Here is a 14,363-nt window from a genome sequence, read left to right on the forward strand (position 1 = left end):
GGAGAGATTTAATAGGAACCTGAGGGGCAACTTATTCACCCAGAGGGTGGTGAGTATATGGAACGAGCTGCCAGAGGAAGTGGTTGAGGCAGGTACAATAATAACATTTAAAAGACCAACACAAAGCACTGGAGGAACTCAGCAGGTCAGGCAGGAGCTATGGAGGGAAATGGACAGTCAACATTTTGGGTCGAGACTCTCCAATCGACTCCCTCCACAGATGCTGCCTGACCCGCTGAGTTCCTCCAGCAGATGGTGTGTTGCTCCAGATTCCAGCATCTTCAGTGTCTTGTGTCAACATTTTAAAAGACATTTGGACAGGTACATGGATAGGGAAGGTCTAGAGGGATAGGGGCCACACGCAGGCAAATGAGACTAGCTTAGATGGGCATCTGGGTTGGCATGCGTGAGTTGGGCGTAAGGCCTGTTTCTGTACTGTATTACTCTATAACTCTAAATTGGATAAATCATCTGGTCTGGATGAGATGCTGAGGGAAGCACAAGAGAGAATATCAGAGGTTCTGGCCACAATCTTTCGAACATCCCTCTACTGTGAGCGGTGCCCAAGGACTAGAAAATTACAAATGTCATGCCTTGGTTCAACACAGGATATAGAGCCCAGTTGGTTTAACCTCAGTGGCATGAGAAGCCCCAGTTCACCATATTAGGTCTGACTCTGTTGTTGAACTAATAAATATAGGAAAGGTGAAGAAAAAGATTACATTACAAAACACTCCAACCACAACTTAATGTATAACGAACATCTCCAACTGCTTCACAGGAATATTATTAAAAGAAATTGGTGGCTCCATTGTATATTAGGGGTGGAGGTATTTGGATCAGCGATGGAAAGATCAAAGAGGTGGGAGGAGGGTGAGAGGCAGAGGTTTAAGGAGGGAACTGCAGAACATTAACCCTTGACAACTGCAAGCGTGAGGACCAATGGTGAAACAATTAAAATCGTAAGTGGTTCAAGACTGTAGGAGCAAAGAGATCTTGTCCTGCTAGAGTCACAACGTAATAGAGCAATACAGAACAGATACAGGCCCTTCGACCCAACCAGTCCATGCCGACCACGGTGCCCACCCAGCTAGTCCCAATTTCCTGCATTCAGCCCATATCCCTCCAAGCCTCGCCCCTCCATGTACCTCTCTAAGTGCTTCTTAAATGATACTGTTGTCCCTGCCTCAACCACTTCCTCTGGCAGCTCTTTCCATATACTCACCACCCTCTGCGTGAAAAAGTTGCCCCTCAGGTCCCTTTTAAATCTTTCCCCTCTCACCCTAAATCTATGCCCCTTAGCTTTGGACTCTCCTACCTTGGGGAAAAGACTGTTACCGTCCACCTGGATGAGGAGGACAAGAGATGTAGAGGCACGAGACAGTGGAGTGATTGGAAAACAAAGATGAGAACTTTAAACTTGACGCACTAGACTAGAAAGCCCAACAGCAGTGGGAAACTGGGCAAACAGAATGTAATATTGTTTTCCAGTTTGGGTCAGGACAGCAGAACTTTGGATGACTGAACATCAGGGAGAGCCATACAAGTGAGGATGGTCAGTGGTCTAGTGTAAAGGGAGTGAAGGCTCTGAATAGGGTGTCGGCAGCAGATGAATGGAGCAGAGTCGGGGATCAAGACTTCACAGATAGGTAGACTAAATCACAATTCACTAGCTGCCTACGGACATTATTGGCTCCACACAAATAAAAATGTGATTGCGCACAGATTTCCTGAGGCTGCTCTTTGGAAAACAATATAACATGCTGTTTGCTGTTGATTTTATACTTGTGTGTATTGTTTCAGTTATGAGACATATCTGGAGACAGCAGAATGGTTGTTATCGAGGACTAAACATCGACCAAAGGTTGCAATAATCTGTGGCTCTGGGCTGGGAATGCTTGCTGAGACATTCACCGATCAGGAGACCTTCAAATACACTGATATTCCCAACTTCCCTAAAAGCACAGGTATGGAACATTGAGGACTCATTCAGATATTTGCGAGAAGTATTTGAAATCCTGAAGGATATTGTTAGAGTAAACACAGAATCTGTGGCAACAGAGTGGATATTGAAGAACCCAGATTTCAAAAGAGCCAGTCGTGAGATGAGGCAAAAGCATTTTCACCACCAGTTGTTATTATAAAGAACATGCTTCCTGAAGGGATGATAAAGACATTTTAACTTTCAAAATGGGATTGGATAAATAGTTGAAAAAAGCAAAACATACACAGGAAGTCCAGGAGAAGTGAGATGGACAAAGTGCTAGCAATGGTTTGATGGGCCAAATGGTCTCTGTGCACTATAATCAGTCAATGATTCATTAGAACATAGAATTGTCCAGCTCAGGGACAGGCCCTTTGGCCCACAATGATGTGCTGAACTAATTAAGCTACTGGTGCCTAATTAAACTAATCCCTTCTACCTGAACGTGGTCCATATCCCTCCCTTCTCTGCACATCATGTGCTTATCTAAGACGCCTCTTAAAGACCTCTATCATATCTGCCTCCACCACCACCCCAGCAGCGCATTCCAGGCACCCACCACTCTCTGTGTATAAAAAAAACTTGCCCTGCACAGCTCCTTTAAGTTTACCCCCCACCCCTCACCTTAAATGCATGCCCTCTAGTATTAGACGTTTCGACCCTGGGATTCTGGCTGTCTACCCTATCCATGCCTCTCATAATTTTATAAACTTCTATCAGGTCTCCCCTCAGCCTCCGACACTCCAGAGAAAACAACCCAAGTTTGTCTGACCTCTCCTTATAACACATGCCCTCTAATCCAGGCAACATCCTGGTGAACCTCTTCTGCACCCTCTCCAAAGCCTCCACATCCTTCCTATAGTGGGGTGATAAGAATTCAATACAACACTCCAGATGCAACCTAACCAGAGCTTTATAAAGCTGCAACGTAACTTCCTAACTCTTGAACTGAATGCCTCAACTAATAAAGGCTGGCATGCCATACGCCTTCTTTACCACCCTATCAACTTGCGCGGCCACCTTCAGGGACCTATGGAGTTGGACCCCAAGGTCCCTCTGTACATCAATGCGGTTAAGTCACTAGCTGTGTACTTTGTGAACAATTTCTATCTTTTATTTAAATATGCTGGCCCAGAATGATGCATAACATTATAATTCCAGCTAAACCAGCCAGGGAGAACCAATTAATATATAATTTTGTATAGTTGTTGGACGTTGACTGACTGCTTTTTCAAGAATGGCAGAAATGGGGAACAGGGCTTGTGTGGAGGATTCAAAGTCTAGTTTGTCATGTCCACAAGTACGTGTGCCCAAGTGCAATGAAAAACTTGCTTGCAGCAGCATCAAAGGCACAGAGCATCAGATACACAACATTCACAAGAAAAAAACTAATTATTCACAATTTTTACAAGAAAGAACACAATTAGAACAAAATTTATTTGATAGTTCAAAGTGGTTATAGTGTTGTTAAACTGTAATGATTCAATCCAGTGAATCCCTTCACATTTTCAGCTGGGACACAAGGCTTTAATTCTCCCCTTGGGTTAAAATCAAGAGAGGGGCATGGATTGTTAAAACACTGGAAGAATTGGCAAGCAAGGATGAGAATTGTTAAATTAAGGTGACATTAACAAGGGGGTGATGCATGAACAGGGCCCTGTATGTTGGGGCCTGGGCAGCATAGTTTTAGATGAGCTCAAGTTTGCAAAGAACAAGGGAAGGTGGTTGGAGTGCACTGGAAATTGTCATGGACACTGATGATTGACCCTTGTTTGTTCAGTGCAAGGACATGCTGGCCAACTTGTATTTGGAGAGCTGAAGGGGAAGACTTGCGTCTGCATGCAAGGGCGTTTCCATATGTATGAAGGATACCCACTCTCAAAGGTAAAAGTAACATTCAATTCCTGCTGTGGATAAAGCACTAGAAAATGATAAGATATCTTTAATAGTCACATGTACATGGAAACACATAGTGAAATGCACCTTTTGCGTAGAGTGTGCTGGGGGCAGCCCGCAAGTGTCACCACGCTTCCGGCACCAACACAGCATGCCCACAGCTTCCTAACCCGTACGTCTTTGGAATCTGGGAGGAAACCGGAGCACCCAGTGGGAACCCTTGCAGACACGGGGAGCACATACACACTCCTTACAGACAGTGGCCAGAATTGAACCCAGGTTGCTGGCGCTGTAATAGTGTTACACTGACCTACACCAGCACATCAGTTTAAGTGGCCACTACAGCACCAGGACACAAAGATATAATTAAAAGAAATCTTGCCTGGTGTTGATGGTCATTTAATCCAATGGTTTCTGTAATTCTATAGTGCCTTCACAATACAGGATGTATCAGGACATCCCAAAGGATTTTATAATGGATGAAATATATTGGGAGGTGAGAGTTTCTCCAGTCTGTATGTGTATAGCAAGATCCTACAAACAGCAGTATGATTATGATTAGATGCTTTGCTATCTGGATGTATCGCAGCTTGATATGGCAACTGCTCTGCCCAAGACCGCAAGAGAGTTGTGAACGCAGCCCAGTCCATCACGTAAACCAGTCTCCCCTCCAGCGAATCTGTCTACACTTCCTGCTGCTTTGGGAAAGCAGCCAACATAATCAAAGACCCCTCACACTCCGGTCATTCTCTATTTGCCCCTCTCCTGGAGGGCAGAAGATTCAAAAGCTTGAAAGCACATACCACCAGGCTCAAGGACAGCTTCTATCCCGCTGTTATTAGATTCTTGAATGGACCTCTCATATGCTAAAAGGTGAATTCTTGATCTCCCAATCTACCTCCTTGTGGTCCTTACACTTTACTTGTCTCCCTGCACTGCACTTTCTCTGTAGCTGCAACACTATATTCTCAAGAACTAGAGGGCACAGCTTTAAGGGAAGGATTTAATAGGAACCTGAGGGGCAACTTTTTCACCCATAGAGTGGTCAGTATATGAAATGAGTTGCCAGAGGAAGTGGTTGAGGCAGGTACATTAACAACATTTATAAGGTATTTGGGCAGGTACGCGGATAAGAAAGCTTTAGAGGGATATGGGCCAAACACAGGCAAATAGGACTAACTTAGATGGGAATCTTGGTCAGCATGGACCAGTTGGGCCAAAGGGCCTGTTTCCGTGCTGTATTTCCTCAAAACCTGTCAAAAGGCCTGTTGGATCTGAGATTTCTCACCTGTGCTCAATGTGAGTGAAAGGCTTTGCCTCCCCAGGCATTGAATGTGCCAGCAGTGACCTCCGCAATACCATGGGCAGGCATGGTAGTGTAGCGGTTAGCATAACACTTTACAGCGCCAGCGACCCGGGTTTGATTCCTGCCGTTGACTGTAAGGAGTTTGTACGTTCTCCCCGTGTCTGCGTGGGTTTCCTCCGGGTGCTCCGGTTTCCTCCCACATTCCAAAGACGTACGGGTTAGGAAGTTGTGGGCATGTTATGTTGGTGCCGGAAGCGTGGCGGCACTTGAGGGCTGCCCCCAGAACACTCTACGCAAAAAAGATACATTTCACTGTGTTTCGATGTACGTGTGACTAATAAAGACATCTTATCTTACTTAAAGTGCAGCAAAAAACAAGCTGCTGGAGGAACTCAGCATGTCAAGCAGCATCTGTGGAGGGAAAGAGATATAAAGAAAAATTAAAAAAAAGAAAAATGTTTCGGGTTGAGACCCTGCTTCAGGATTTGACCCAAAACTTCAAACATCCCTTTGCCTCCACAGATGCTGCTCGACCTGCTGAGTTCCTCCAGCAGTTTTTTGCTCCAGGTCCCAGTATCTGCAGCCTTGTGTGTCATCGTTAATGTGTACCTTTGCTCCTGTTTTCCCCAAGGTGACTTTCCCTATCCGGGTGTTCCGACTGCTGGGTGTGGAAGTCCTGATTGTGACCAATGCCGCTGGATCAATAGCAGATGATTACAACACAGGAGACCTCATGATCATCAAGGATCACATCAATATGCCCGGCATGGCAGGGCAGCATGCTCTCCAAGGACCTAACGATGAACGGTATATAGCCACACAGCTCAACACAACTGAAGCCTTTACACTTTCCCTCCCTCCCTCTCAATTTTAATTATATGACATCTAGACCAAGAAATTATTCAGACTAACTGGTATCGTCAAATTTCATCCCAATCTTAAAACAAAGCACTGGAAATATTCAGAGGTTAGGCAGCATGTGTGAAGACAGAAGCAGAATTAATGCTTCAGGTTGGTGACCCATAATGTTAGCTATGTTTCTCTCTCCACAGATGCTGCCTGGCACAAGTATTTGCAGCATTCTGTTTTTATTTCACACTTCTGGCATCTGCGGTATTTTGTCCCAAACAGTCCTTCCAGGTGAGGCAGCGCTTCACCGGCAAATCTATTGATTTCATTTATTGCATCCACTCCCGGTTCCTCCACATCGGTGAGACCCAATGCAGACTGGGGGACGGGTTCATCAATCACCTTCGCTCTGTCTGCCGCAACAGCCAGGACCTCCTGATGGGCAGCCATTTTAATTCCACTTCCCATTCCCCGACTGACGTGTCTGTCTGTGGCATCCTCTGCTGCCACGTTGAGGCCAGGTGGAGGTTGGAAGAGCAACACCTCGTATTCCGTCTTGGTAGTCTCCAACCTGAAGGCATCAACATCAGTTTCTCTAACTTCTGGTAACCCCGCCCCTCTGTTTTCCTTCCCCCCCCCTTTGTTTTCCCTTTTCCTGTGGCCCCCTCACCCCTTCTCTATCTTCTACCCCACCCTCACAACCTGCCCACCTCCTTCCCTTTATTCCATGGTCCACTGTCCTCTCCTATCAGATTCCTTCTTCTTCAGCCCTCTGCCTCTTCCACCCATCACCTCCCAGCTCCTCACATCATTCCCTTTTACACCCTCCCACACCTACCTACCTTCCCCCCTCACCTGGACTCACCTATCACCCGCCAGCTCGTGCTCCTCCCCCTCCCCTTTCCCCTCACCCTTTTATTCTGGCTTCTACCCTCTTCCTTTCCAGTCCTGATGAAGGGTCTCGGCCCGAAACGTCAACTGTTCATTTCCCTCCATGGATGCTGCCTGTCCTGCTGAGTTCCTCCAGCATTTTGTGTGTGTTTCCTCAGATTTCCAGCATCTGCAGTCTCTCTTGTGTATCTGCAGTATTTTACTTTTAGAGCTCCCAACCTTTTTCAACTCATCCTATCTACAGAGCCTTTCCATTCCTTTCTCCCTTGTGTGCTTTACTAACTCCCCCAAAAACAGCCACTGTGGTAGCAGGTTCCATATCTTAACCATTGGGTGTTTCTCCCTAACTCTCCATTGGATGTAATAGTGACCGTCACATCATATAAAAACACCTTTGTCCAACCTCTCAAATTCTGAAGCCCCAAATCTGGTCACACCTCAAACTTCTCTTTTGAAGAGAAAAGAGCCACAGTCTAGGGGTTATAGGGGGTGGGGTGGGGAGGCAATATTTCTGTTGGTGCACCAGGAATATATTTTGCAACCTGAAATGGGAACACAAAAGGAAGGACATAATAGAAAAGGAAGAATTTGTGGAGAATGAAACAGGGTTAGTGGGTTGATGTATACCCTACTTGATTTCCTTTGCTATTTGAGTTGGAATATCTTCATCAGGGTTTTTAGAAACATAGAACATAGCACAGTACAGGCCCTTTGGCCCACAAAGTTGTACTGAACATGTCCCTACCTTAGAAATTACTAGGCTTACCCATAGCCCTCTATTTTTCTCAGCTCCACGTACCTATCCAAAAGTCTCTTAAAAGACCCTATCATATCCGCCTCCACCACCGTTGCCGGCAGCCCATTCCATGCACTCACCACTCTCTGAGTAAAAAACTTACCCCTGACATCTCCTCTGTACCTACATCTCCTCTGCACCTTAAACCTGTGGCCTCTTGTGGCAACCATTTCATCGCTGGGAAAAAGCCTCTGACTATCCACACAATCAATGCCTCTCATCAAATTATACGCCTCTCATCAAATTATACACCTCTATCAGGTCCCCCCTCATCCTCCGTCGCTCCAAGGAGAAAAGGCCAAGTTCACTCAACCTGGTTTCATAAGGCATGCTCCCTAATCCAGGCAGCATCCTTGTAAATCTTATACTAAGGAAAATAATCCTTTCTCATTTAAAAAATACAAAATGTAAAATCTATTTTTTTTTGAATTGTTATAAAGGTCCCCAATTATTTAATTGGCAAGTGGAAACATTTTCCTTGGTGTAATCCATCAAGGAATTGCATGGAATTAAAAACAGAAAATGCTGTGCGCACTCAGCAGATCAGGCAGCATCTGTGGAAAGAGAAACTGGGTTAAGGTTTCAAGTCAAAAATGCTACCTGTCCTATTAAGTAGGTCGAGAATTTTGTTTTTATTTCAGGTTTCCAGCATCTGCAGTTTTTTTGCTTTTCGGTTGCAGAGGTGATTGGGACTGAAATAACAGGGCTGAAGTCAGCAATGAGGAAAATGTACTTGGTCAAGGATCAAAAAGCAAGCATTTCACCACCATCCCTTGAACTGCTGATGTTCCTATGTGCTTATGCCACTGTCATTAAGGGAAACTCTTGAGGAAAGTAACTAGCTCATAAGGAGGCACCATCAATTCAGAACGAGAGTACCCCTAAACACAGGCACGTAAACAGGATCGATTACACAGCTCCCATTTGCCCATCTTGTCTGATGGATACCAAGCAATATCAGTGGCAGAACTTATTCTTGAGGAGTTTCTTTTATTCCTTCACAGCACATGGATGTTGCTATCAAGGACAGCTTTTATTTCCTGTTCTGAACTGTGCTTGCACTAAGTGGCTTGTTAGACCATTTCAGGTCACTTAGGAGTCAACCTGACTGCAGAAGGTCTGGAACCGCATAGGGCAAGGGTAAGCACAGATAGAAGATTTAAAAAAAGACTTTCTTGGGAATCTGAAGCAAACAGGAAATACTGGAAATAAATATAGGAAATGAAACAGATGCAGGAAAATCTGAAAACGTCCGTAGAGCAGAGACCATGTCGAGGGAAAATGGACGACATCTCTGAAGCACTGGTGTGGTATCATCAGACCAGACAGATGAAGAAATTGGAGAGTAATAGTCTTCATACAGGAGCAGAGTAGGAAGTAGTGAAGCTTTTGATTGCTGAGAGAGTCTGTAGATTTATAAAGGATTTTGGTCACTTACTTGTCCCGAGCTGGAGAGAGAGAACTAGAGGAAGGGATCAGATGAAAGAGGGAAGGGTGGAAGCTGGCAGCAAAAGCAATGAAACTTGAGTTCTGGACAAGAAGCAGCACCTCAGTCAAAGTACAGCAGAGGTGAGGGAGGGAGCCTTGGGAGTGAAACAACTGTACTAGATATTCCCACGGAGATGTGGTATAGCTTGGAGCTATGTGGGTTTCCATAGTTACACCTTTGATGTGGAGGTGGAGGAGGAGTCCAGCCAGCCAGAAGAGGATGAGTTAGGATCCATTTCAAAGTGTCATGGTCCAGAGGGAGGAATGAGGCGAGGTAGAGGTCAATTGGCCAAACATTGCCCCGAGGTCAGCAGATTTGACGGCAATGTTGGGATCAGCCTTAGTGAGCCAAGTGCTGCAAGTTCAGGGGCTGGGACAGATTAGAGTGTGCAAGTGTGGTGGAAAAATTGTGACGGTCAATGTCACACTGGTGGGTAGTGACTAATAAATCCAGAAGGGTCATGAAATGAGAGGAAAGTTCCAAGTGGATCAGGAGAATGGGAGGTGGGAGAAAAGATCGACAGACTGGGGTGAAGTCTCGTGGCCAAAGAAACAGGCACAGAGGCAGAGGCTGCAGAAGAAGAGCTCATCACGTCAGCCTCAGAATGCAGCAGATCTCCGTCTCTAAGAGACGTTAGTGAACCAAATATGTTCTTACAACATTCCAGTGGATTCTATGACTCACTCTTTACTTCCACGGAATTTAAGTTCCCCAGCTGTCGTGGTGGGACTTGAACTCATGACTTTGAATCGTTCATATGTGGGTTAATAGTCTAGTGAAATAACTACAAATCTATTGTATCTCATGCTCCGCCAGTCTCACTGCAGGAGAAGTCAAAGTCGGAGCACTTTGAATCAGTGATGTTGGAGGAGTTCTCAACTTTTACATAGGCCTCTACCTGTTCTCAAACACAAGCTCTCACCTCATTCCAATTATAATCACACATGTTATGAAAGGTGCCAACGTTGCACAGTTCTCTGTGACCTTACCACAGCAAATGATGAATTACCGGAGGTTCCCTTCCCCTCATCTTTACCTAGATTAAGTCCTGTTTGAGAATCAGAATCAGGTTTATTATCACTGACTTATATGTTGTGAAATCTGTTGTTTTGCAGCAGCAGTACAGTGCAAAGACATAAAATTAATATAAATTACAAAATAAGTAAATAGTGTAAAAAAAGGAATAACAAGGTAGTGTTCATGCGTTCATGAACCATTCAGAAATCTGATGGCGGAGGGGAAGAAGCTGTTTCTGAATCATTGAGTGTGGTTCTTCAGGCACCCGTGTTTCCCACATGGCTGAAGCAAAGGTTGGTGTTAAAGCAGATGAGCTGGAGTTTAAAACAGAGTTCTTGTAGAGATAAAAAGACACTTTTACTTAGAACATAGAACATTACAGCACATACAGGCCCTTTGGCCCACAATGTTGTGCTGACATTTTATCCTGCCTTAAGATCTATCTAAACCTTCCCTCCCACATAGCCCCCTATTCTAGTTGTGGTGGAAATCCAAAATCATATACACCTGGTCATCACTAATAAATCCCACAGGGAATTTAGGAAAAACTTCTTTACCCACAGAATGTTGAGAATTCGGAACATGGTACCACAACGAGGTAGCTGGATAAGTTCCTGAAGGAGAAAAGAATACAAGGAGTCAGATGAGATCAGAAGCATAATCACCGGCATAACCTTGTTGGGACCAATGGTCTGTTTCTCTACTCTAAATGCCATTTGATCTAATGACCTCCTTCCAGGGGAATCTGTGGGGAAAGAAGAAGAAGTGAGAAAATAATCAAAGTATTTCTTGTTTGTAGGTTTGGTTCCCGCTTTCCCCCCATGTCTGATGTATATGACAGAGCCCTGGGCAAGCTGGCTCTGGATATAAGCACTGAGCTGGATTGCAGTAACTTAATGCATGAAGGTGTTTACTGCATGGTTGGAGGCCCCAGCTTCGAGACAATTGCTGAAGCACGTCTTCTTCACAAGCTCGGAGCTGATGCTGTGGGTAAGAATGTTCATGCAAATCTGTCTGCAATTCACCATTAGCAGGGTACGGTGTGAAAAAAAGACTTGTGTTTACATAGCACTGTCTGTGCTCTTTGGATGTCTCAAGGTGTCCTTCGACGTTGCAAGGAGACACTCCTGGAGGTACATTAATAAAGGGTAATCCAGGAGCATACTTTAAACTAGGCAGAACCAAGGAGACCACAAAACTGGAGGAGCAACACTTCTGTTCCACCTGGGTAGTCTACAACCCTATGATATTGAATTTTCCAATTTTAGGTAACGCTCCCCTTTTCCTTTCTCTCCCTCTGTTCCTCCACTTCTGATCCTCCGGTACCCCCCCCCCATTTTTGTCCCCTTTCCTCACCCCCTCACCCCAGCCCCCCCACCTATCTTCATCCCCCTCCCCATCCTGGCTCCATCCACCCACTTCACACACAGGTTTCCACCCCCACCCCCAACACCACCCCTCATCTGTTTCCATCTGCCGTACACCTCTCCCTTAATGGTTCCCATTCTCACCTCCTTTACTTAACCGAATCCAGCACTGGGGGCACTTTGTGTTCCTGCCTATCTCCCTCCGGCAGCCGTCTCCACCCTTCACCCTTGCCTCCCCCCACCTTGCTGCATCTGTTTTCCTGCCTTCCTCTCTCTGTCTATCTCCAGCTGTCATTCACCTGCCACTGTCTTCCAACCCCCACTCACCTCCCCTACCTGGCACCACCTGCCTGTCATCTTACACCCCTCCTCAGTCCACCAGTCACCACAGAATCCTTTATCGCCACTCCCCCTCTCCTCTTTATACTGGCCATCTCCCCTCTCCACTCTCAGTCCTGATGCAGGGTTTCGACCCAAAACGTCGACAATTCCTTTCCTCCCACAGATGCTGCTCACACTCACACACGAATACACACACACACACACACACACACACACACACACACACACACACACACACACACACACACACACAGAGTGGTGGGTGCCTGCTGAGTTCCCCCAGCACCACAGAATTGGTGGGAGTGCAATTTGGATGAAGTGTTGTGAATGGATGTCAAAATTCCACAGTGGTTATGGGTTACATAATCTCAGCTGTTAAAGAGTAACAGTGCTTTTAAGGTTGCTGCTTCATTATTTATAGAGTTAGGTTTACAGAGTTGTAACAGTTGTCTGCAAGGTCTGACCAAACCAGCACAGAGCAACCCCTGAAATAAGCAGTCATTCCATGCTAAAGGCTGCACCTGGAACCCAGGCACTACAGCTCAAATCAAAAATAGGTCAGGGCATTCTTGAGCAATATCCATTACAGGAAGGATGTAGAGGCTTTGGAAAGGGTGCGGACGAGGTTTACCAGGATACTGCCTGGATTAGAGGTTATGACCTATAAGGAGAGGTTGGACAAACTTGGAGCCTCGGAGGCTGAGGGGAGACCTGAGAGGTGTATAAAGTTAAGAGAGGCATAGTTAGAATAGACAGTCAGAGTCGTTTCCCCAGGGCAGAAATGTCAAATACTGGAGGGCATGCAGTTAAGGTGAGAGGGGGACAGTTTAAAGGAGATGTGCGGGGCAAGTTTTTAATACACACACACACACACACACACACACACACGGGCAGTGGGGGAAGCAGATACAACAGTGGGGTTTAAAAGACTGTTAGACACATGAATATGTAGGGAATGGAAGGATGTGGATCATGTACAGGCAGAAGATATTTGGTTTATTGAACATTGTGTTCGGCACAGTCACTGTGGGCCGAAGGGCCTGTTCCTGTGCTGTACTGTTCTGTGTTCCGTACATCCTTCCATTCACGTCACTGACACAGACGTTTTATCTTATTACCTGACTGGTGTTTACAAGAGCTTGCTCTGTACACACTAGTTGCCTCATTTCCTACTCTATAGCAATGCCAATACTTCAATAGTAATTGGCAGTGAAGCATTTTCAGACAAAGGCTGTGAAAGAAGCGATATAAATGCAAAAGAAGAAACAGAAAATGTTGGAAATTCTCAGCAGGTCAGGCAGTATTTGAGGAGGGAGTAGCAGAGTTTAAAGTCAATGACTTTTCATTAGGATTATTATTTAAATGCTGCTTTTCGTGTCGTGTCCCTCTGACCTTGTGTAAATGACACTGTCCACCATCTCACAGGAATGAGCACCGTTCCCGAGGTCACCGTTGCTAGACACTGCGGCCTGCGAGTGTTTGGACTCTCCCTGATCACCAACAAAGTGACGAAGGAGTATGACAGCACTGAAGCGGTGGAGCACAAAGCTGTTCTGAGTATTGGCAAAATGAGGGCCGGGGTGGTGCAAAACCTGGTACTGGAGTTGGTGGGTCGCGTGGATCTGACACCCACGAGGCTGCAAGACATCCAAGAAAAGCAAATACAATAGAACTCCGATAATACAGTATCAGACCATTGGGAAATCCCAATGGTTCAATGTCTAGCTCATCAGATAACGTTTGCCGCGTCCCCATTGCCATGCTCCCTTCAAACCGACCAATGCTCCATTTCCTGCACTCCTCTTAAATTTACCAGGTTCACCGGGAAATTATAACACAATGTAACCTCGAAAAAAAAAGTTAATGAAAACGTGTTGGTAGATAGTTTGAACAACATCCATAAAATCTGCCTGTCTGGCACTAAAGTCCCGAGCGTGCTGGATTATCTGAGTTTCACTGTACATTGTAGTTTTTGCAACAAGATTTGCTCACATGTAACTGAAAATTGAATGTTAGATTGTTTCACTTTGGTGGCTGTCTTGCACAGCTCTTTAAAACTACGAATGAAATTTAAAAAATACTATACACCGATTATTTGTGCACTTGTTGGTTTGTCCTTAACGCATTTCGGTTATTGACGTGGTGGTGTGAATGAGTGACGATGAGTTTATTGAAGTGAGACACAAGAGACTGTTGATGCAGGAACCTGGAACTACACACAAAATGCGGGAGGAACTCAGCGGGTCAGGCAGTATCAATGGAGGGAAATAAACAGTCGACCTTTCGAGTCGAGACCCTTCACTTGGACTACAAGACAGAGGGGAAGGAAAGAGACATGAGGGGTCTCGACCTGATACGTCGACTGTCCATTTTCCTCTACAGACGCTGCCTGACCCGCTGAGTTACTCCAGCGGTTTGCGTGTTCC

The 14,363-nt window shown here is 45.5% G+C and overlaps 1 protein-coding gene across 1 annotated transcript; it reads left to right on the plus strand.

The window, feature by feature from the left end:
* Nucleotides 1-1,801: 1,801 nt before the first annotated feature.
* pnp4a (purine nucleoside phosphorylase 4a) lies at nucleotides 1,802-14,007 on the plus strand (the record flags this gene model as incomplete). The annotated part of the gene is made up of 5 exons (XM_052031404.1): nucleotides 1,802-1,967; nucleotides 3,765-3,868; nucleotides 5,818-5,993; nucleotides 11,028-11,218; nucleotides 13,363-14,007. Coding segments are annotated over 5 exons (882 nt in total), but the record flags the coding sequence as incomplete, so codon positions are not given.
* Nucleotides 14,008-14,363: the final 356 nt, after the last annotated feature.

The sequence above is a fragment of the Pristis pectinata genome, chromosome 16 (genome assembly GCF_009764475.1).
Source record: "Pristis pectinata isolate sPriPec2 chromosome 16, sPriPec2.1.pri, whole genome shotgun sequence".
In the NCBI taxonomy this organism is placed as follows: Eukaryota; Metazoa; Chordata; class Chondrichthyes; order Rhinopristiformes; family Pristidae; genus Pristis; species Pristis pectinata.